The sequence below is a fragment of the Rana temporaria genome, chromosome 9 (assembly GCF_905171775.1).
Source record: "Rana temporaria chromosome 9, aRanTem1.1, whole genome shotgun sequence".
Classification (NCBI taxonomy): domain Eukaryota; kingdom Metazoa; phylum Chordata; class Amphibia; order Anura; family Ranidae; genus Rana; species Rana temporaria.
In genome coordinates this window covers 166,362,099-166,386,666 of record NC_053497.1, presented here as the reverse complement: position 1 = coordinate 166,386,666, position 24,568 = coordinate 166,362,099, and the positions used below count along the sequence as shown (strand labels likewise).

At 47.5% G+C, this 24,568-nt stretch overlaps 2 protein-coding genes and 1 pseudogene across 3 annotated transcripts in view; all 3 read left to right on the top strand.

Annotated features, from left to right (window-relative positions):
- The window catches only part of LOC120914292 (saoe class I histocompatibility antigen, A alpha chain-like), a 583,050-nt gene that overhangs the window by 312,090 nt on the left and 246,392 nt on the right, over nt 1–24,568 (top strand). The window lies entirely within an intron of this gene.
- Nucleotides 5,933–24,568, top strand: part of LOC120914295 (class I histocompatibility antigen, F10 alpha chain-like) — a 37,158-nt gene continuing 18,522 nt past the window's right edge. The window contains exons 1-3 of one of the 2 annotated variants that reach the window (XM_040324927.1): nt 5,933–6,093; nt 8,727–8,987; nt 16,306–16,584. In XM_040324927.1, the coding sequence (XP_040180861.1) occupies nt 6,021–6,093; nt 8,727–8,987; nt 16,306–16,584 (613 nt within the window). In that variant the 5' untranslated portion in view covers nt 5,933–6,020. The remainder of the gene's footprint in view (nt 6,094–8,726; nt 8,988–16,305; nt 16,585–24,568) is intronic. The other variant, XM_040324928.1, reaches the window with a different exon arrangement.
- Nucleotides 23,593–23,723, top strand: LOC120914682 (annotated as a pseudogene).

Here is a 24,568-nt window from a genome sequence, read left to right as displayed (position 1 = left end):
TCCCTCCAACTGCTACTTTTGCTGGACAGCTTGGTCTGGTAAAGTAAGTTTAAAAATAAAAAAGACTTGCTGGCAGGATCACTGGGTGGAAATAAAAAAAAAGTTAAAGTGGTTGTAAACCCCACTTTTTGACTTTTACCTACAGGTAAGCCCGGCCTTTGCCGGAATGAAATCTCCCGCGCGCATGCGCGGGAGTGACGTCATCGCCGCTCCAGCCAATCGCAGCGCTGGAGCAGCGATACCCGGAAGACACGCTGAGTCAAGATGACATCTCGCTCGGCATGGACCAGGTAAGTTCTCCTCGTTCCGAGGTAAGTATTTCATCATGAGCTAATATGCGGTGCATACTAGCTCATTATGGCTTTTACCTTGCAGGTGAAAAAAAAAAATTGTATATGCGGGTTTAGAACCGCTTTAACAAAGAAACCCAATGCAGCCATTGCTAAGTACTGATATGCTGCAATATAAAAATGAAAAGGCAAACAAGGTATTTATTAGGTATAATAAGGGTTCATTAAAGGCTAATAAGAGGTTTCACATGAGCAATTTGTATAAAAAAAATGGTTTGTTGGATTTGACAGTCTAATGCCCCATACACACGGTCGGACTTTTTGACAACAAACTTCTAAATTCCGAGGTTTTCAAATAAAATCCGACCGTGTGTACGCTCCATCGGACAAACTTTTTCGGTTTTCATCGGAAAAAAGTTCGCTCTGCAAACGGACAAACTTTTCGGCAACAAAAGTCCTACGGTGCAAAGTCCTGGCGTGTCTACGGAAATCCATCGGACTTTAGTCCGAAGTACAAACGCGCATGCTCAGAACCAATGTTAAAATCAACCAACAATAGCAGAAGTTGACCAAAGGGTGGTGGTAAAGAGCAGAAAAAACACGTGATTTTGAGAAAGTTTGCTGAAAAAGTTCTGCCGTGTGTATGCTATACAAGTTCACAGCCAACGCCCTTCAAACAAAAATCCATGGAAAAGTTTGAAGTCCGACCGTGTGTATGAGGCTTTGGTCAGCAATCCGGGCTAAAACCACTGTTTGAAGTAAGCCAGTCCCTGCGATGAGAACGCTCTGTATGACCTGGATACATATTCTGCTACTACTGTGTTTTTTTTTTTTTTATAATGTGTAGATGCTGTTACAGTACTACATTAGATCAGTAGGTGGCAGTATAAGACTTCTCTGTGCTGAGCTGGGTGATGGCCGCTCTCCACTGTTATGTGAAGTCATGCAGGTTCCTGTAAATCACGTTTGTCATTATACAGATTCTCCAGCAGGTGGTGCTGTTTACACTGCCAAGACTTGTCATGCGACTTGAGTGTTTGAAATTGCATAACAAGTCGCGCCCCAAGAATGGCAATGGAATCGTTCTAATCCGTGTGACTCAAGTCGCTTTGACTTAGAAAAAGATTCCTGCACTACTTTTGGTGCGACTTCAGCATGACTTGTATTGACTTCTGTTAAAGAAATCATATGTAAGCCACGATGAAGTCGTGCAAGGGTGTTGGATTCAAAGTTTCGTGACTATGAAGTCATGGCAGTGTGAACCAAGGCTTAGTAGAGGAGGGAAGTAATCTTTTACATGAAGAGCACAGCCAGGGAAAAGATAAGTGTAACAAATATCAGCTGTCTATGTATGGGAGCACTCTGTATATTACATTATATTATTATACTCGCACACGGGTCATGCCTCCTGAAATGCAGGGAAAAGGTTCCTGTAGCATTTTAGAAATCGCAGCTTGCAGAGGAACCACAAGTGCAGTGCAGTTCCCATGCGGGAGCAATTTCCAGTGCTTTTGGCATTGCATTAGGTTTAATGGCACCCGCACCCCATGTGGAAACAGGTGTGGTCCTGCAGTGGCAATTATCCGCACAGGAACCCTGGTATATGCTGTGTGGGGAGGTAGAGAGCAGGTTGTGGGTCAGGGGCTTTGGGGGTGCAATTGAAATTTGAGAGGGGGATGCAGCCCACCCCAGCACCCACCTAAATCCAGCCCATGTGACATTTACTTGCCTGGCACTATCGGTAGTCTCTGAATTCGTTGTTATCAGTGCTAGTACAAACATGGCAGCCCGGCATCCCTCCAAGTGTGTCTGTGCTTCTCAGTGCCGGTGTCCTGCCGAAAATGGTCCCCCGACGGATAAGGTCCCCCCTGTACTGCGCAGGCGCGGCGCTTGCCTCCGAAAATAGCCAAACATGTAAAGCTGAGTCAGCTCTAGAGGGCGCCAAAATGTGCTACACTTCTGACATCCAGGCTCATTCCTTACCCTCCCTGTGGAGCAGGTTAAAAAAAAGAGCCAGGAGGCCGAGCGAGCGAAGTGCGGACGTGAGGCCGGCTGGCCACTTACAGCAAGGTCCACGCAGGCACCGTCTATAGCTGACTCTCAGCTCTACATGTTCAGCTATTTTCGGAGGCTCAGTTCAGGGTCGTACTGCGCAAGCGCCTGCGCAGTACAGGGGGGGCATAATCCGCCAGGGGGACACTCATTGGCAGAACACCGGGCCACCATGCAGATACTACATAGATACCAACTGTCCCGTATTTGGAACAACGTCTCTCTGTCCCTCTTTCCTCCTCATTTTGGTCTGATCCATATAGTATATAAAATGCACTATTTATCTTTTTTTTTTTTAAAGTGTATTTTGTGCGTGTACTCGAGAGAGGAGCCGGACTGCAGGAGTTGGGAGTAGGTAGGCCTCCCCCAGAGGCAATCTGCCACCTTTCTCCATGCCCCGGGTGGCAATGGCGGGTGTGTGAGGGGGTCCTCCCACACAGCCCACCCTACCTGCTCCGCTTTGAAGCCCAACGGGGCAGAGGGACTCCCTATAAGGGAGTGAGAGGATCTAGCCCTCTCAACCAGCCCCGTTAGTCCTTCGCCTCTCTTTTTAGAGACCTCATGGTCAAAGTGCGTGCATGTTAACCCAATTTCGAGTGCGTGTAAGTGTGGTGGTTTTTGTGGGAGGGGGGTGGGCGTACTAAGCGCAGGCTTACCTCGCATAGCACACCCACCGGGAGCCGGGCTGAGACCACCAAACTCAATTCACATGTAGCCGAGAGCGGGATCCGAACCCCTAGCTGCAGAGGTGAATGGCTTGTCAGCGCAGTGCCAATCGCGTTGAGCCACCGCAGCTCCTTCACTATTTATCTTTTAATAAGTGTTTCCCAGCGCTAAACCTTTCATCTAATTTCTATATTGCTGCATTTGTACATTTCAAAAGTCAATGTAAAAAAGAAGCACTTGTGGGTTTGTTTACCTTATCATTTTATTGTATTATTATTCTCCTTTAACCACTTGCTTAGTGGGCACTTAAAGCGGAGGTCCACCCTAATAAAAAGTGACATAAAAATGCTCCAAATAAAAATTGAAAACATTTTTTTTTACTTACCAGAAATGGCAGGCTAGGCAAATCTTCCTAATCTGCCTCTTCCTAGTCCGCGGCTGGTCTTCATTCTTGTCCTCCTCGCGTTGTCTTCTGGGGAATGGGGTGCGCTGTCTTCTGGGAACTGTGTGTATCCCAGAGAACAGCCGCCCAATCATAAAGCGATGCGTGACGCGCGCATGCACAGTAGGAAACGGGCAGTGAAGCTACTAGGCTCCACTGCCTGTTTCCTTTGGTGAGGATCGCGGCGCCGGGACCTGCAACGATTGAGGGATCGGCCTCGGGGGGCCGACATCGCGGGCGCCCAGGACAGGTAAGTGTCCTTATTAAAAGTCAGCAGCTACAGTGTTTGTAGCGGCTGACTTAAAAAAAAAACGCGGCTAGAACACGGCTTTAATCCCCCCTCCTGCCCAGACCAATTTTCAGCTTTCAGCGCTCTCACTCTTTGAATGACAATAGCGCAGTCATACAACGCTGTACCCAAATTACATTTTTATCATTTATTTCCCACAAATAGAGCTTTCTTTTGGTGGTATTTGATCACCTCTGCTGTTTTTTATTTTTTGTTAAAAAATTAATAAATACAAAACAGTTTTATATTTTGTTATAAAATTTTGCAAACAGGTAATTTTTCTCCTTCATTGATGTATGCTGATGAGGCTGCACTGATTAGCACCGATAAGGTGGCACTGGTGGGCACTGATAGGTGGCACTGAAGGGCATTGATAGGTTGCACTGATGAGTGGCAGTGATGGGCACTGATGGGTGGCACTGGTAGGCAGCACTGCTAGGTGGCACTGATGAGGCACTGATTGGCACCACTGGTGGGTATTGATAGGTGGCACTGCTTTGCACTGGCAGGTGGCACTGGGAGGCGGTACTGGTGGGCACAGATGAGGCGGATGTGCCTCTTCCTCTTTGGGACCGATTGTCCCTTGCACGAAAGCCGGTGATCAGCTTTTTTTCTCTTCACGCTGTCAGCATGAGGAGAAAAAAAACAATTGCAGAGCATTTGTTTACATCATGTGATCAGCTGATCACGTGGTAAGGGGCCGGGGGCCGGGATCGTCCCCTTACTCGGATCTTTGATCACCCGAGTCTCAGTGTGGGGGAGCGTGCAAAGGGGAGATCCGCGCTGTAGCCGTCATTCGGGTATAGCGTGGATGGGAAGTGGTTAAGGGCGGGGGTGTGTCCTATCCCTACATACTTTTGCTAATAGGTGTCCCTCATTCCCATCTCATAAAGTTGGGAGGTATGATACTATCCTTGTACAGCATCAGATGCGTCCTCCATACTGGATTGTCCTGCTCTGTCCCTGGCTTGTCCTGCCCTGTGCCTGGTTTGTCCTGCCCTGTCCCTGGCTTGTCCTGCCCTGTCCCTGGCTTGTCCTGCCCTGTCCCTGGCTTGTCCTGCCCTGTCCCTGGCTTGTCCTGCCCTGTCCCTGGCTTGTCCTGCCCTGTGCCTGGTTTGTCCTGCCCTGTCCCTGACTTGTCCTGCTCTGTCCCTGGCTTGTCCTGCCCTGTCCCTGGCTTGTCCTGCCCTGTCCCTGGCTTGTCCTGCCCTGTCCCTGACTTGTCCTGCTCTGTCCCTGGCTTGTCCTGCTCTGTCCCTGGCTTGTCCTGCTCTGCCTCTGGCTTGTCCTGCTCTGCCTCTGGCTTGTCCTGCCCTGTCCCTGACTTGTCCTGCTCTGTCCCTGGCTTGTCCTGCTCTGTCCCTGGCTTGTCCTGCTCTGTCCCTGGCTTGTCCTGCCCTGTCCCTGGCTTGTCCTGCCCTGTCACTGGCTTGGACACCCCTGTTCTAGATGATCGGATTCCCCCGGTGACTTGTCCTTAATGTTCCCCTAACGGGGAAGTTCCTTCAATGACTGCGCAGGCACAAACTTGCTGACGGAAATCTCCGAACCTCGCCCGGCATCCAGGCTCATTCTTTAACATCCCCCTGGATTGGAGGATGTTAAAAAAAGAGCCAGGAAGCCGAGCAAGCGGAGCGAGCCGTCCGAGCGAAGCGAGGACGTTAGGCCGACTGGCCACTTACCTCGAAATCCACGTCGCCCTGGATGCCGGCCGAGGTTCAAAGAATTCCGTCAGCAAGTTTGCGCCTGCGCAGTCCTTGAAGGAACTTTCCCGTTAGTCGGAACCATCTCAGCACATCAGATTGCGCCTGCGCTGGAACTTCCACGATAGCTGGAACCAGCTCGGCAGATCACCGGCATTGTCCTGAGTGTGTCTGTATGTCAGTGGGGGGGTCATTAGATTGTAAGCTCCTTCTCTGGTGTGGAGGGTTCTCTGTAGATGAATAAGTAGAAATCCCTCCTGTGATTGGTCTCCTCCTGTGATTGGTCTCCTCCTGTGATTGGTCTCCTCCTGTGAATCTCTCCCATTAGGAGATGATTTGGGGGATTCCTAGAACTCTATTGGTGGAATGTCTGCAGGTTTCACTTTCACTTTGTGGCTTCTCATCTCCAACCTTCGTTATGTTATTCTGCCTGGTAACTGCTGATCCTCTATGTAATCATTTTCCTATTGGAGAGAGAGGAAGCCTCCACCAATCAGCACAGAGCTCCGCCTTCCTGTACACAGACTGTCCTGATCTGGGTGAAGTGGAGGTTGTCGTGTTTTGGGGTCTCTCTATAGATGACAGCGGGGAGGATGAAGATGATGACCCCCCTCATCCTGATTATTCTGGGGGTGTCAGGGGTGGAGTGTGGTAAGTAGAGGACAATATAGATGACATCTTGTCAGTGGGGGGATTTCCTCCAAGTGTTGTATAGAATGGTAGAAATCAATGTTTAGTGATAAAGGTAGAAGTATTGTGGAAGTGACAACCATGTCCTGTCTGTGTGAAGATGACAATACGGCTCTCCAGGCTCTGAAGGATCTTTATTGATCTTGTGTACGGAGCTGATGATTGGACGGAGAGGTCAGGGGGTCAGAAGACATTACAATGTATCAGCTGACAATACATTTCACCTTCTCACTCATCACACCTATTTCCTCTTATAGATCTCATCCTGGAGGGGGCGCTGTGCTCAGTCTCATCTGTGTGATGGGAAATATAACTTTTATTTCAGATTAGGATGGAGTGGTGAGGGGTTAGATCCTCTGTCAGGTTTGTATTGCCATCTGTGTCCTCATTGGGGAGATTCTCCCTCTCTGTGTCCTGATCACCAATGTCACCGGGAATAAAACTGAGAGGACATCCAACATTTTGTGTTGTCACCAGAAGAAGAACAGAGGAGAAAACTTCCAATGGGGTCACTGTGACATCTAAAACGGGATTTCCTCTCACTTCCTGTTGTGTCTACAGGACAGGAAGTGACGGGCAACCCCCCTAATGCAGTGTTTCTCAATTCCAGTCCTCAGGCCCCCCCAACAGGTCAGGTTTTCAGGATTTCCCTCAGATGAAAAGGCTGTGGTGATTACTAAGGCAGTGAAACTGATCAAATCACCTGTGCAAAATAATGGAAATCCTGAAAACCTGACCTGTTGGGGGGGCCTGAGGACTGGAATTGAGAAACACTGCCCTAATGAGACACAGGTGGCAAAATACAGAGGTTTTACCCTCCCCCCCCCCACGTCAGCTAAAATAGAAAAATGTCTCTAGGTAATTGGCTCTTCAGTTTTGGATAGATCTTCAGCTTTGTGATATGAGAGAGATTTTCCCTTCCTGTCCATATAATGGATGTCACACAGCGCAGGAAGAGAACATAAATCTCTCCGTGTTTAACCTTCTCTATCAGAGCAATTTTTATATTTTTTCACATAAGTTGGCATCAATATTTTTTGCTAAAAAGTTACTTTACCCACCCGGCCTATAGCAGATTGACGGGCGTGAAGTGGTTCTATTATCCTGACTGAGCGTCATATGACGTCCAGCAGGATAACATGCCAGCGTGCGACCGTGGGGGGTTGCGGCGATCGCGGGGTGTCAGTCTGACATGCAGCATCTCCGATCGTGGTAAGCAGCCTCTGACAGAGGCTTCTTACCATGTGATCAGCTGTGACCAATCACAGCTGATCATCACGTGAACCAGGAAATGGCATTCCTCAGGTTCGCGCTGACAGGGAGAGACGATCGGCGGCTCTCCCTGTAAGAGGGGGGTTCTGTGCTGATAATCAGCAAATTGATTATCAGCACAGCCCCCATAAAATGTACCCATCAGCTGCCAATCAGTGCCCAGTCAGTGCCCCATCATAACCCCCTGTCAGTGCCTAAAAAAGTGCCAATCAGTGCCCACCATAGTGCCAGTGTCCATCACAGTGCCAATCAATGCCCAGCATTAACACCTGTCAGTACCTGCCCAATCAGTGCTGCATATCAGTGCCACATGTCAATGCCCATCAATTCTACATATCAGTGTCGACTCATCAGTGCCCGTCAGTGAAGTAGAAGACAATATTTTATAACAGAAACAAAGAAAAACTTAAATTTTTTTTTTTCAGTGCAGCACATACCGTATTTTCACCGCCGCTTCCGGGTATGTAATGTGCGGGACTGGGCGTTCCTAAGTGATTGACATCCTTCCGACCGGTGCATACAGCGCGTCACTAGTTGCCGAAAGAAGCCGGACTGCGAGTCGGCTCTATACGGCGCCTGCGCACCGACGTTCGGCTTCTTTCGGCAACTAGTGACGCGCTGTATGCGCCGGTCGGAAGGATGTCAATCACTTAGGAACGCCCAGTCCCGCACATTACATACCCGGAAGCGGCGGTGAAAATACGGTATGTGCTGCACTGAAAAAAAAAAAACAGCCGATTGTCATTCTGACAACTCGGCTGAATGTCATGTTAAAAAATATTTTTTTGGGTGAACCCCCGCTTTAATGCGAGCTCTCATGGTGGAAAGCTCTTGCGGGCATGCCAATGTCTGCGCTGCTTTCAATCCATCCATTGTAGCCAATCAACGGTTGGGCTGAGAACCAAGGAGGATGATGGGGACGAGCGCGGGACTTTCGAGGGGTCAGGTAAGTAAAACGGGGGTTCTGGGGGGGGGGGGGGGGGGTGGTATATATAACACTCTATGTAATCATTATATACATTATACTGTGTGATGTGTACAGGATGTATATATAACACTCTGTATGTAATCATTATATACATTATACAGTGTGATGTGTACAGGATGTATATATAACACTCTGTATGTAATCATTATATACATTATACAGTGTGATGTGTACAGGATGTATATATAACACTCTGTATGTAATCATTATATACATTATACTGTGTGATGTGTACAGGATGTATATATAACACTCTGTATGTAATCATTATATACATTATACAGTGTGATGTGTAGGGGATGTATATATAACACTCTGTATGTCTCTCTATCAGACAGTCACTCTCTGCGGTATTATTACACTGCAGTCTCCTCTCCGGGATCCGGACTCCCTGTGTTCTCTTCAGTCGGATATGTGGATGATAAGGAGATATCAAATTATAACAGTGACACCCGACAGAATCTTCCCAAGACTGAGTGGATGAAGAAACTGGGATCTGATCACTGGGAGGGACAGACACAATTAGGTTGGGGCAATGAGGCTGTTTACAAGCACAGTGTACAGAATTTGATGAGACGATTCAACCAGACTGGAGGTGAGAGAATTCTTATATTTCTATTTCTTTATTACACTGAATACAAACTCTGCAGATAGGATACGGGGGGGGGGAGGGGGGGGGGAGACATTCTATGAGATTTATAGAAGATCTCAGCTTGATGAATAAATTCCTCATCTGATGAGAATTATCATCTCACCTATAAAATATACACAACTACTTCTTATAGGAAACCTGGACTGAGAGATGGAGGACACCAGAGCTGATCTCTAATACTCGGGTCTCTATCTGCCGGGCCGTCATCCGGATTCATTGCCTTCCATATATTTTGGGTCATGACCCCAGAACAAGCAGATAGAATAAAGTGTATTTCCAGTCAGGACTCTTTCTCTTTCTCTTAGTTTTGAATAAAGTTGGAAAAGGAAGTACCCCTGCCAGGTTTTTACTCTCACTTCCTGTCCTACTGACTACATTCTACCAAATAGAAAGTTTGGGGAAATCTCCAACAGAAACACAGTTAGAAATATTTATGATTCTAATTAATAGAGTAGAGGAAGACTAGAACTCATGTCAGTTTTTTAGTTCCGTCTCTGTCCCAGTTGCAGAGTTTTCCTCACTTCCTGTTTGGTGAAATGTTGTCAGCAGGACAGGAAATGAGCCAAATTCTCTCTAATGGAGCCCCGGGGAGCAATAAAAACTCTGCAGGAGGTGTAATCCTTCCCCACTCTCTCCAACACTAGAAAGAAATGTTTTTGGCTGGCATACACTTTTAGGCCCCATACACACGGGAGGATTTATCCGCGGATACGGTCCAGCGGACCGTTTCCACGGATAAATCCTCTCGAGGATTTCTGCGGATTTCTATGCGATGGAGTGTACACACCATCGCATTGAAATCCGCGCCGAAATCCTCTGGCGATGACGTGTCGCGCCGTCACTGCGATTATGACGCGGCGACGTGCGCGACGCTGTCATATAAGGAATTCCACGCATGCGTCGAATCATTACGACGCATGCGGGGGATACCTTCGGAAGGGATGGATCCGGTGAGTCTATACAGACCAGCGGATCCATCCGTTGGGATGAATTCCAGCAGATAGATTTGTTTGGCATGTCAGCGAATATCCGATCTGCTGGAAATCCACCCCAGGGGATAAATATCCGCGGAAACAGATCCGCTGGAGTGTACACACCATAGGATCTATCCGCTGAAACCCATTTGCTGGGATTTTTCAGCGGATGGATTCTATCGTGTGTATGGGGCCTAAGTCTCTCTCTGACTTCACTTGCTGCATGCTTTTTCTCATGTGAGTGAATCAAAGTATTAATGCAAAAATATCCCAACAGTCAGCAGTTCTAGGACAATGTCAGCAATGGGAGGCAGCAGACTTCTCTCTGGACAGGTTGTGTGTCTAATTTTAATCGTTTGACAGCCAAACAGATGTAATAAAGTACAGTTAAAGAGGAACTGCATAATTTGTAATTATTTGCCATTCTGAAGCTTCCCTCCAACCTCTTTGCATATTATTTTTCATATACTGTGATTCTATATTTGCCAAATATGCTGCAGAAATCTCCCTTCACTGAGTTTGGCTGCAGCCATTTTAACTGTGGGAAGCTGAAGCTGCTGCCTGTTCACTTCCTGGATTTACACAGACACACCTCCAGCTCTGCAGCTCTCATTGGGCCTCTTATGACTCATCCCCCCTCCCTTCCTGGCAAACTCTCACAAATAAGAGCTGTGTATGATGTCATAAGCCTAGGCTTTTTACCAGACAAGAAACAGGAAGTGGGGTGTATAAGGTATTTACTGGCAAAAAAAAAGTTTTACTATCCAAAGTTAAAACAACAACAAGGGCAGAAGATTTATTAGAAGGAAAGATGAGAAAATGACTGAATTTCCACTTTAAGGGGTAAAACAAGCAGATTGGTGCAATAACAATTGTGTTCTGTTTCTGTTCTCCTCTGTATTTGTCCCGGTGATCATTCTCAGCAAATCAGAAAGTGAGGGGAAATATTCCAATGACTGAGACGGCAAATATAACCTAATGGGGGTGTAACCCTTCCCTCCCCCATCTAAAAACTATAACAGCTTCATCTATACATACACTTTAATTAGATGAAGGTATGATGAGGTGCCAGTACATATCAGGGCCTCATCAGCCTGGCTCTCAGGGGGCTTCAAAGTCGCATCCCATGTATTTCAATCAGTGCGTTTTCATTGCCACGACTCAAGTCGCAGCAACAACAAATAGTTCCTGCGCTACTTTTGTATGATGTTCAGTGTGACTTGGCCCCATAGACTTCTATGTTACCTCACAGAAGTCACATCAGTATAGATAAGAATGCCACTTTGACGAATCATTTATTTAACCCTCACCTCTCCTCCCTGGTCATCCTTGCTGCCCAAATACTTCCCCCCGAGTACATCCCAATCGCACCTCAGTGTAATAGAAACACAAGTTCCCGCTCACGGTTTTTGTGCTTTTTTCCCTCCTAAACGCACATCACACATATAGCGGCCCATTTACTTGAATGGACAGCCCAGCCCTATAAAGAACAAACACCTCAAGGAGGCTCAAGAACCTTTTTGGTCGCACAGAGTCACACATTTGGGTGCATTTGTAGAATGTTTTGTCGCACAGCAGAACACACATCTGCCAATCACGATTGAGTTTTTATAACAATTAGCCGACAGTCACATCTGCGTATTTCTGAACGTGTGGAAACCCGCACAGAACACACGCACTTTGCCACATGATTAGTAAACACCCGGCAGGCAGGCATTGCTTTGCCATGTAGGCTGCGTTCACATCTGTGCGTTCCCAAATGCATGGCGACCCGCACAGAAATCACACAACGCATATTAAGAAATGCACAGGTGAGAACACAACCTAACTTTCAAACATTTTCTGTGCAGGTTGCTTTACATTCAGAAATGCGCAGATCCAAACGCAGCCTGAATAGGATCACATGTGCATTTCTACACATTTTCAAAACACATGCGTTTGCATCTGCTTGTTTCCGAAAGTGTGACAACTCGCACAGAAAACATGCGTTGCTGTGCATTTCAAAACCACGCAGAAAGCATGTTGCGCTTGCATTGACATTTAGGCTGCGTTTGTATCTGTGCGTTTCTAAGCAGCAAGCAACTCACATAGAAAATGCACGCTCTGCTGTGCGTATCAAAAATGCATGGAAACGCTCCTCAGGCTTGTGTTACCATTTAGGCTGCGTTCTCATCTGTGTGTTTCCCTTTTGGGTGGCAACCTGTACAGAAACCACACACTTTGCTGAGCATTTTGAAAACGTGTTGTGTCTGCATTACCATTCATTCACATCTGTGTTTTTCTGAATGAAGGGAAACCCGCAAGTGCCGTGTGTTCTGAGAATGCACTACACCGCACATCATACTTACATTTGTATCTGTGCATTTCCAAACGCATGGCAACCACAAGAGAATGCACACTTTGTCATGTATTTAGAAAACACACGACAATGTGCGTCACGCTTGTGTTACCATGTAGGCTGTGCTTTTATCTGCGTGTTTTTGAACGCATGGCAACCCACAAGAAAACGCATGCTTTGTTTGCCGTGCATTTTGAAAATGCGCAATAATGTGTGTCACACTTGTGGTACAATTTAGGCTGCATTTGCATCTCTGAACATTTCCAAACACATGGCAACCCACACTGAAAATGCGCACTTTGTTGTGTGTCTCAAACGCATGGCGACATGCGTCGCGCATGCGTTACAATTCATTTGCATCTACGCCTTTTCCAAACACATGGCAACCTGCAAGAAAAATTACACTTTGTCATCCATTTTAAAAATGCACGACAATGTGCGTTGTGCTTGCGTTACCATTTAGGCTGCGTTTGTCTGTGCGTTTCCAAACGTGCGACAACCAGCACCAAAAACACTCACTTTGCGCATGTTTCAGAAACACGCATCACGCTTGCCTTGTCTCCATGGCAATTTCTGAAATGTGTGGTAAGGAATGCGTTTTTTGTGCGCGTTGCATGTAAATGCAGCCTAATTGTTAATTACACCCCCAATCACGGTGAGCGGATGCGTGTTTTGCTGTGCGACAAAATGTTCTACAAACGCACCAAAATGCACACTGAAAAAAATGGGGCACTCCATTACTGACAATGTTCTAGAGCTTCTTTGGGGCATTTGTTGAGGTTGGGCAGCCACTCCAGGGAATGGGATGTCCGATGTGTGACGCACATTTACAGTGGAAAAAACTTGCACAAAAGTGGGAGTGATCCATCCATTTCCTCTACACTGAGGTGTGATTGGGATGTGATTGGGAGGAAGTTTTTAGGCAGCAAGGATGACCAGGGAGGAGAGGTGAGGGTTAAACACAGATCCATCAGAGTCGCACAGGAATGCTTCTTATCAGTTGAAGTCGCAGGGAAGTGGTACAGCAAAGTCACGCTGGAAATGGTGACACTTTAATGTCACACAATTGTGAAGCAGCCGGAGCTAAATCCATATTATAATTCTCATGTGACATGATTGGAGAATACACATCACACCTCTCACCTGACCTATGGATGGGATGCACAGAGCAATGCATTGTGGGTACATACATATCATCCAATAGCAGGGAGGTGGGATGTCAGATTTTGGGGGTCCCAGAGACCTCTGATTGTGATGATGGTGGGTGTGACCCCTCTTGGGACTTCTGTTTATGGGACACTTTTGGATTTATTTGCAAAAATATTGGAAGTTATTCACTAAGCAAAGTGAAAAATTATTAAATAAATGTAAGCAGTATGTGCTTCAAGTAACCAATCACGTGCTTGCAAAAGATTAATATTCCAAGTGAACACAGGACACACCCACTCCAGAGTGAGGGGAATGATTTCCTCCATGCACAGCTGACTTCCTGTCTGGGGACTCCATAGAGAAGTATGGAGATCTGTCCCCTGTCAGGTCTCCTGTGTGTATTATACATGGAGGACCCACCAGAGATGACACAACACAGACTCCTCACCCAGCAGATGTATAATATGGAATCTCCCATTCCTGTTCTGTGAGGGGGGGGGTGTGTCCCGGAATGACATTTTTTTGTAAGGGGCCCGGATGGCAACCCCCCCCCCTTTTTTTTATATTGCCATCTGAGGCCCTGTGGACCATGGGCGTCCGCTGAAATTTTTTCAGGGAGGGGCGCTTCGGCAGCGGCGATACACAGTTGCATTTAACCCTGTCTTCAAACGCTAGTGGGGGTTAAAAGCTAGCGACCGAATAGCGCAGCTAAAATAATGGTAAAGCGCCGCTTTACCGATAACGCGGCCAGCTGGCAGTGTGAAATAGCTCTTGAGATAATTCAGCTTCACTCCATGCCCATATAAATATAGGGCTAGATTCACATAGATCAGCGGATCTTTAGATCCGCGTGACCTATGTGATTTAAGATCCGCCGCCGCAAGTTTGAGAGGCAAGTGGGTAATTCACAAAACACTTGCCTCCAAACTTGCGGCGGCGGATCGTAAATCCCCCAGCGGAATTCAAATTCCGCGGCTAGGGGGAGTGTAGCATTTAAATCAGGCACGTCCCCGCGCCGATTTAAATGCGCAGTCCGCAAATTTTCCCGGCGTGCATTGCTTCAACTGACGTCGCTAGGACGTCAGTGGTTTCAGCGTGAGCGTAACTTGCGACGATCGGTTTTGTGAATCGGCGTACGCAAACCACGTTAAAAAAAAATAAAAAATTGACGCGGGAACGACGGCTATACTTAACATTGGCTGCGCCTCATAGAAGCAGGGGTAAGTATACGCCGGGAAAACCGCTACGTAAACGTCGTAACAACACTGCGTCGGGCCCGCGTACGTTTGTGAATTGGCGTATCTCTCTGATTTACATATTTCTCAGTGTAAATCAGCGAGAACACCCCCCGCGGCCATTTTTAAAATGCAGTTAAGATCCGACGGTGTAACACAGTTACACCTGTCGGATCTTAGGCATATCTATGCGTAACTGATTCTATGAATCGGGCGCATAGATACGACCGGCCTAACTGTGAATCTGGCCCATGGCCTAGAGAATGTACAGACCCCCCTTCAGCACCAATGGACACCTCCATTCAGCACAGATGGACCCCTCCATTCAGCACAGACCCCCTATTCTGCACAGACCCCTTCCATTCAGCACAGATGGACCCCTCCATTCAGCACAGATGGAACCCCCTTCTGCACAGACCCCCTATTCTGCACAGACCCCCTCCATTCAGCACAGATGGACCCCCATTCCGCACAGACCCCCCCTTCCGCACAGATGGACCCCCTTTGAGCACAGACCCCCTTCAGCAACAAACACCCCTTTAGTACTGACCCCCCCTTCAGCACAGTTGAACCCCCCATCAGCACAAACCCCCCTCCCCCATCCCATTCAGTACCTCAGATCAGCCACCAGCGCGGCACAGGCACAGCAGGTTCCCTCCCCCTGTGTACACATAAACACTGAAGGGGAGGCAGCTTCACTCTGCTCGCTGTGCCTGTGTGACATCCAACCCGGGACCGCTCAGACAGCCCGTGGCCGCAAAACTCTTCAACACCTTCTCGATTTTCCAGGGGGGGTCAATTGCCCCTCCCCTTGCCCTATGGAGCGGAAACCCATGCTGGGGACCTCTGGGCCCTTTAATAAATAGAAAAAAAAGAAATAAATATATATATTAAAAAAAATATTAAATAAAAAAAAAATATGTATTTTTTTTCCTTTTTATTAAAGGGCCCAGAGGTCCCCAGGGCCCCCGGGTGGCAACCCCCCCTTTACTGATGGCGGCCCTGGTCATTATTGAGGAGATTTCCCTTGATGTGATCTCTCTGTACAATCTACAGCCATGATGAGGGAAGATATTCTAATTATTCCATAATCCACCAATCCTGTGTCACCATCACTGGTCATCTATACAGTGTGTGATTGGCTGTTAAAAAAAATTGGAGGTAAACGGCAACCAATGAGATGATGATCTGAAGATGTCACACCTGATATGTGAATAGGAATGTTTGTCAGGACAGGACAGCCAATCAGTGATGAGTGTCCTCTCCTCAGTGGTGGGATGAGTCGGTGACCCCTCTGTAGAACATTGTGGGGTGTCACTAGGATCCGATCTTCTTCTTCCTCCATACTGAGGATGTGTATTGGAGATTTCTGCCATAGTGGAGGATATATATCAGTAGTACTGGCCGTGTCATTATAAGGAGATCTGTGCTGTATATGTACACTCTGTATACACACATCTATACCTGTACATATCTCCTCCCTATACCATCACCTCCTCCATCATCACATATTACACATATCACTTCCTCTGATCCCAGGTCACATCTTCCTCTTCTGTCTGCAGGGATCCATATTGTACAGGTGATGTACGGCTGTGAGCTGAGAGATGACGGCACCACTGAGGGGTATAATCATCATAGATATGATGGGAGAGAATTCATGTCTCTGGACACACAGAGATGGATCTGGATCCCGACCATGAATGAGGCTCAGATCACCACACAGAGATGGAACAGTCCGGAGATGAGATCGGGGGAGAGATACAAGAATTATGTGGAGAATGAATGTATAGAATGGCTGAAGAAATACATCAACAATGGGAGAGAAGATCTGGAGAAGAGAGGTGACTACACTATATACATCATATATGTTATATCTACACACCGTATATACACACTACACAATATACATCATATATGTTATATCTACACACCGTATATACACACTACACAATATACATCATATATGTTATATATACACACCGTATACACACACTACACTATATACATCATATATGTTATATCTACACCCTGTATATACACACTACACTATATACATCATATATGTTATATCTACACACCGTCAGGCCCGGACTGGGACAAAAAATAGGCCCGGGCATTTTGACTGAGCAGCCATGGACGGGGGGGGGGGGGGTTGGTCAGTGTCGGTCCTCCACGCTGCAATGTGCAGGGATACTGTGATGTAAATATGAATTATTACAGTGAAGTCCCCTTTATATTATAAATCATTCCCCCCTCCCCCTTTATTCTCTACTCACTATGCAGATCTCCAGCTCCTCCCACCCCCTGCTTCCTTACATCAGAGTCCGCCCCGAGCCCCCTCACATCAGAGTCCGCCCCGAGCCCCCTCACATCAGAGTCCGCCCCGAGCCCCCTCACATCAGAGTCCGCCCCGAGCCCCCTCACATCAGAGTCCGCCCCGAGCCCCCTCACGTCAGAGTCCGCCCCGAGCCCCCTCACATCAGAGTCCGCCCCGAGCCCCCTCACATCAGAGTCCGCACCGAGCCCCCTTAAAGTGGAGTTCCACCAAAAAGTGGAACTTCCGCTTAATCCACTCCTCGCCCCCTTACATGCCACATTTGGCATGTTTTTTTTTTTTGGGGGGGGGGGAGTGGGGGCTTCAGGAGAAGTGGGACTTCCTGTCCCACTTCCTCCTTCCGCTGAGGGGCTGCCTTTCTGCAGCCCCTCCCTGTAGGCGATCACCTGGGACACGTGACAGGTCCCAGACGATCGCCTGTCCAATTGCATGGCGCAGCGTCACTCACGCATGCGCAGTGACGCTCGCGCATGCGCAGTGGGTGCCCGGCCGTGAAGCTGAAAGCTGTCACGGCCGGGTGCCCACACTTGGAATGAAGACGCCGGCCGGAGAGGGGGGGAAGAGGAGTGGAGCGTCGCTGGAACGTGGAGCAGGTAAGTGTCTGTTTATTAAAAGCCAGCAGCTATACTTTTTGTAGCTGCTGACTTTTAATAAACATGAAAACTGACTGGAACACCCCTTTAAGTGCATTTTATGTATACACTGGTGGAGAGAAGGTGATCTTACTCACCCCAGGATGGAGGCTCAGGAGAAGGCTGCCTGCAGCCTTGTTTCTTCACATCCCCCTGGGATGTGTGGTCGGGACAGACACAGGGGGTGTGGGCGCGGCAGACAGGAGTAGAGAGGCGGGAAGAGGAGGAGCAGTGTCCGAGGCTCCGAGCACACAGCGAAACTGCCAGCATGACCTCTTAGGCGGAGTTGTGTTTGAGAGAGACACACAGCACAGCCGCATGGCGGTAGGTGAGCGGCGACTGCGGCCTGTTTTAACCCTATCCAGGCGGCCCACCGGGCAAATGCCCGTTCTGCCCTATGGCCAGTCCGGGCCTGCACACCGTATATACACACTACACTATATACATCATATATGTTATATCTACACACCGTATATACACACTACACTATATACATCATATATGTTATATCTATACACTACGGTATATACATCCTATGTTATATCTACACACTGTACATACACACTACATAGTTACATAGTTAGTCAGGTTGAAAAAAGACACAAGTCCATCCAGTTCAACCTCAAAAAACAAAATAAAAAAACACAGTAAAATCCTATACACCCAACTTCATACCCACAGTTGATCCAGAGGAAGGCAAAAAACCCCAGCGGAGCATGATCCAATTTGCTACAGCAGGGGAAAAAATTCCTTCCTGATCCCCCGAGAGGCAATCGGATTTACCCTGGATCAACTTTACCTACAAATCTTAGTACTCAGTTATATTCTGTACATTTAGGAAAGAATCCAGGCCTTTCTTAAAGCAATCTACTGAGCTGGCCAGAACCACCTCTGGAGGGAGTCTGTTCCACATTTTCACAGCTCTTACTGTGAAAAAACCTTTCCGTATTTGGAGGTGAAATCTCTTTTCCTCTAGACGTAAAGAGTGCCCCCTTGTCCTCAGTGATGACCGTAAAGTGAATAACTCAACACCAAGTACACTGTATGGACCTCTTATATATTTGTACATGTTGATCATATCCCCCCTAATTCTCCTCTTCTCAAGAGTGAATAAATTCAGTTCCTCTAATCTTTCCTCATAGCTGAGCTCCTCCATGCCTCTTATCAGTTTCAGTTTGTGTGTGTGTGTGTGTGTGTGTGTGTGTATATATATATATATTATACACACTACACAATATACATCATATATGTTATATCTACAGAATAGAATAATGTGAGAGCCAACATAGCTGTGCACCCCAAAAAAAATACAAAATGGGAAGGTTCCCCCAATGTGTTTTTTTTGCAGAAAACATGATCAAATCCATAGAACATAGTGTTTTTATTATAAAATCTTTTATTGTATCAACAACATGAACTTCAGATTTCACATAAAGTTGAAAAACTAGGCTCTGGTAATTGACATATAAAACAACATATTCCAACATTCTAGGCAAAAAAGCACACACAGTGGAGCCAGTTGTTTGCAGGACATTACAACATGGACATCCACATGAATACCCCAACGCGTTTCGACCCATATTTTCATGGTCTTCTTCAGGGGGTATATACATTCTAAGGAGATAAATAAAAAAAAGTTCCTTAAAGCGGAGTTCCGCCGAATAAAAAATAAAATAGTCAGCAGCTACAAATCCAGCAGCTTCTGATATTTAATATATATACCTGTCCTGGGCATCCGCGATGTCGGCACCCAAAGCCGATCTGTCCCTCGGCTCTCCGGTGGAGGCGCCGCCATCATCGGTAAGGGAATCATGAAGTGAAGTCTTGCGGCTTCACTTCCTGGTTCCCTACTGCGCATGCACGAGTCGCTCTGCACGATTCCACTGGTCCCTGCTGTCTTCTGTGACCTGTGTATCTCGCAGAAGACAGTGGGGGGGGGTGGGGGAGAGACCGGATGTGGCGCAGGTCGCCGCAGGAACTGCTGCCATCTATGCCCGGAAGTGGGAGCAAATACCTGGATTACACAGGTATCTTCTCCCTCCTCCCCCTGAAAGGTGCCAAATGTGACACCGGAGGAGGGTAGGAATCTGAAAAGCGGAAGTTCCATTTTTGGGTGGAACTCGGCTTTAACCACTTCAGCCCCGGACCATTATGCAGCATAAAGACCCAAAGGTGTTTTAACAATTTGGCACTGCGCTGTTTAACTGGTAATTGCGCGATCATGCAATGTTGTACCCAAACGAAATTTGCTTCCTTTTCTTCCCACAAATGGAGCTTTCTTTTGATGGTATTTGATTGCCTCTGCGATAAAAATTTTTTGCGATATAAACGGAAAAAGACCGAATTTTTTTTTAAAAAATGATATTCTTTACTTTTTGTTATAAGAAAAATCTAAAACTCAATTTTAGTCATACATTTAGGCCAAAATGTATTCAGCCACATGTCCTTAGTAAAAAAAATGTCAATAAGCGTATATTTATTGGTTTTCGCAAAAGTTATAGCGTCTACAAACTAGGGTACATTTTCTGGAATTTACACAGCTTTTAGTTTATGACTGCCTATCTCATTTCTTGAGGTGCTAAAATGTCAGGGCAGTACACAACCCCCCCCCCCCCAAATGACCCCATTTTGGAAATTAGACACCCCAAGAAAATTGCCGAGAGGCATGTTGAGCCCATTGAATATTTTTTTATTTTATTTTTTTGTCCCAAGTGATTGAATAATGACAAAAAAAAAAAGGACAAAAAATTACAAAATACCACCACCCATGTTGAGGGAAAGGCCCAGAAAGATCTTTAATTCGGAAACCGTAACTGGTTTTCATTCTCTGGCAAGGGCGGATTGGGGGCAAATGGCGATGAAATGACCAGCATACAAATTAGTATGGTCCACAATAGATCTATAGAGATCTTCCGTGAAAAACAGCGAATAAAAATCAAGTGACGTAAAATCGGCTGTTTCCACCTGAATACCGGGTTGGCCAGTGAATGGGGGAAGTACGGGTAAAAAAAGCACCTGACTGTCAGCAAATGTTTAAAACGCTACCAAAAAAAAAATGTTAGCGATCGCAGGGATCAGGCCTGTCTCTGCAAACGCTGAAGTTATGTGTGTTGTGTTGTGTTTTGTAAGTGACAGTGATCGATCGATACTGCACTTGGGTGGGCTGGGCGGAGGGGCAAAACGCAGGTGCTAGCAGGTATCTGGGCTGATTCCGCTAACAATGCATTTTTGGGAACCCTAAACTGCTGGGTACGCTAGTATAGATCTGATCAGATACTATACCACTATGGGAGGTGTATGCTTTGTGCATGGGTGTTGGAGCTACTGGCACTAACCTTACGCTGCCTGGGGCGACGCAGACCCTGACTGACACTAAAATTAAATTTATATCACCCGCCGGACGATCAGGGGGTTAAACCTTTATTGGGTTATATATGGCGGGTGCCCTGTTGCTATAAAAAGCAAACTAACCAACCAGCGTCACCCGTAACACTTATACGGTGATCACTGGTGAAAGGGTTAACTCTAGGGGCAATCAGGGGGTTAAAACCTTTATAGGTAATATATGGGGGTACCTGAAACTATAAAAACCTGACAGCGAACCTAAAAAAATAACTGGCTACCTAGCGGCACCAGCGACACTACAGCGATCAGAAAAACGATTGCTTAGTGACACTGGCGATAGGGGGTGAAAGGGTCAACTGGGGGGGGGGGGGATCAAGGAGTAAAACCTTTATTGGGGGGGAAGGGGGCTTCCCTGGACCTAAAGCTAACTGCCCTGCAACTTTTTACTGTCACAGATGACATTAAATGCAGTGATCAGTAAATAAATGATCACTGCAATCAGTGACACTGTGACTGGGTGGTGGATTGAGTGCCTATGTGTCCTGGTGTCAGTGTAGTGTTTGTGCATTTACTTGATGTCTTCTCTCCTCTGCGCTCTAGACGAAAAGACCGCCACAGGAGAGATGACATCACAAGAACGCCACAGGCACTGGGAGGGGGGGGGGGTCTGATCGGACCCCCCACCCATGGGAAGGCAGGGATGTACATGTACGCCCATGTGCCCACCCGTGCCATTCTGTTGACGTATATCGTCGTGCAGCGGTCCTTAAGTGGTTAAGTGGATTCACTTTTCTAACTTCTGTTGAACCTCTTCCGTACCTCCTCTTACAGAACTCTTGGATAGAGGTCGACCGATATGGGTTTTTCTCTGGCCGATGCTGTTATATGCCGTCGGCCTTCTCGTCCCCCATCTTGCTTCTTCTTCCTCTGCTTCTTTCTTGGGTCTTCTCGTCCGCATCTTGCCCGGCGTCTTCTCCCATCTTCTTCTCCGTCCGTCGGCCTTCTCGTCCGCATCTTCTTTTTCTTCCCCGGACGCAGCGCTTGAAATTAAAATCCCCGCCGTGTGCCGCTCCTGGGACCCCGCCCCCCTCTGATGCCACAAGTAAACTCATTAGAAAGTAATGTGCATCAGAGAGGGGCGGGGTCACATGAGCGGCACACGGCGGGGATTTCAATTTCAAGCATACCGTCCGGAGAAGAAGAAGCCGCGCAAGATGCGGACAAGCTTCCAATTGAAGTTCCCGCCGTGTGACGCTCATGTGACCCCGCCCCCCTCTGACGCACATATACCACACGCGGACTTTCATATGAGTTTACCTGTGGCATCAGAGGGGGGCGGGGTCACAGGAGCGGCACACGGCGGGGACTTCAATTTCAAGCGCAGCGTCCAGAACAAACAAGAAGATGCCGGACGAGAAGGCCGACGGAAGGAGAAGAAGATGGTAGAAGACGCCTCTCAAGATGCGGACGAGAAGTCCCAAGAAGGAAGCAGAGGAAGAAACCCGAATGAAAGAAGAAAAGAAGAAGTGCGGAAAGAAGATATTAATAAAGGAATTGTCAAAAACCGGCTACTGTAATTTTTTACACTTTTGTCACTTTTTTTTTGGTGAAATGGTAGAGGTACAATGTACCCCATTACCATTTCACACAGGGGGGGGCCGGGATCTGGGGGTCCCCTTTGTTAAAGGGGTCTTCCAGATTCTGATAATCCCCCCGCCCGCAGACTCCCACAACCACCGGGCAAGGGTTGTGGGGATGAGGCCCTTGTCCCCATCAACATGGGGACATCCTTACATGCTTCTGAGAGCGAGCTACTAGGGACAGGGGCCTTTTAATTTTTTGGGGGTTTTTTTTGTTTGTTTTTTACGTAATATTTATCTTTTTGCACTTTTTTGTCCCTTTTTTATTTTATTTTGGATCACTTTTATTCCTATTACAAGGAATGTAAACATCCCTTGTAATAGGACTAGTGTGTGACAGGTCCTCTTTATGGAGAGAGGCGGGGTCAATAAGACCCCAATCTCTCCTCCAGGCTGGAAAGCATGAGATGGGGAAAAAAACCACTGATCTCATCCTTTCAGCCGTTCAGCACAGTGGTGTAGTGGATAGTACTTTCACCTAGCAGCAAAAAGGGTCGCTGGTTTGAATCCCGCCCGTGACGCCATCTGCCTGGAGTTTGCATGTTCTCCCTGTGCTTGCGTGGGTTAAAAGGCCCCTGTCCCTAGTAGCTCGCACCCAAAAGCGAACACGCATGTAAGTCCCGCCCACATATATAAACACCGTTCAAACCACACATGTGCGGTATTGACGCGTGCGTTAGAGCAAGAGCAATACTTTTAGCACTAGACCTCTGTAACTCTAAACTGGTAACCTGTAAAAAAAAAAAGTGTCGCCTATGGAGATTTTAAAGTCCTGAAGTTTGGTGCCATTCCATGAGTGAGTGTGTGCAATATTAAAGTGTGACAAGTTAGGTTTCTATTTACTCGGTGTAACATCATCTTTCACATTATCACAACAAATTGCGCTAACTTTACTGTTTTGCTTCTCGGCCTTTTGGCTAAGATCAAGTGTAGTATCTGTTCTTATCAGTTGCCAATAGGTGGTGCTAAGCTGACTGTCCCCGGTACCCTGTGGCAGGGGGAAAGGGATGGCAGTCAGCGGACGCTAAGCCTGTTGGTGTGGAGGTGGAAGCCTTCTGATGCGGACAGAGAGGCATGAGGTCGAAGCCAAGAGGCCGGGTCCCTGGCCGTTGGCCTGGATTTGGTGGTATCTGCCCCAGTCAGTTGTTCTGGAGGGAACCTTTGCTTCTCCTTTAACCGGGAAGGAGCGGGTAGTACTTCCAGAATGTGATTAGGTGGGAGAGTTAGGGGTTGTGGGTAGAGTCTGCGTCAGTAGGCTCTTCCCGACCTCTTCTCCCACCTTCCTGGCTGGGAAGGGTGCTGCCGGTCCGGACCGGGGGCTAGGGACCGTTGAAAAGCCTGTGGAAATTGTGCCCCTGGAGTGGCAGTCCAGGGGTGCCATACATTGCACGAGTGTTTGAGGGGCACTCATCGTGTGGCACCTTCAGGTCACTGATCTCCACAACACACTTTTCACACCTGCCGCTTGGGCCGGGCCTTTTGGCTAGGACCAGTGGAATTTTTGTTTCCTGGCCGGAGGGCCGGCCAATGTATTTCACATTGGTCACTTTCCTCACTCTCCCATCTTCCTTTTCCCCACTTTCTTTTATTATTTTACCCCCGTGTTTGTTTTGTTTGTCACTCTTTGTTTGGTGCTTGGCACTTTATGTGTGGCGAGTAGGGTGCTGGTCCTCGGGCCGGTCTCTGAAAGTCTTGGGAGTTGGTGGACTCGGCCTTCTGGTTAGGTTCACCGGCTCTCATGGGGTCTCCATTCGGGGGAGCCTCACCGAGGAGGGTTCTGTTTCGGCAGTCCCTCCGAGGATGTTGGGTCCTTGTGGCTTCAGCTGCTTGGACCAAGATGGGTCCATATGGCTTCGGCTGTATGGACCACCGT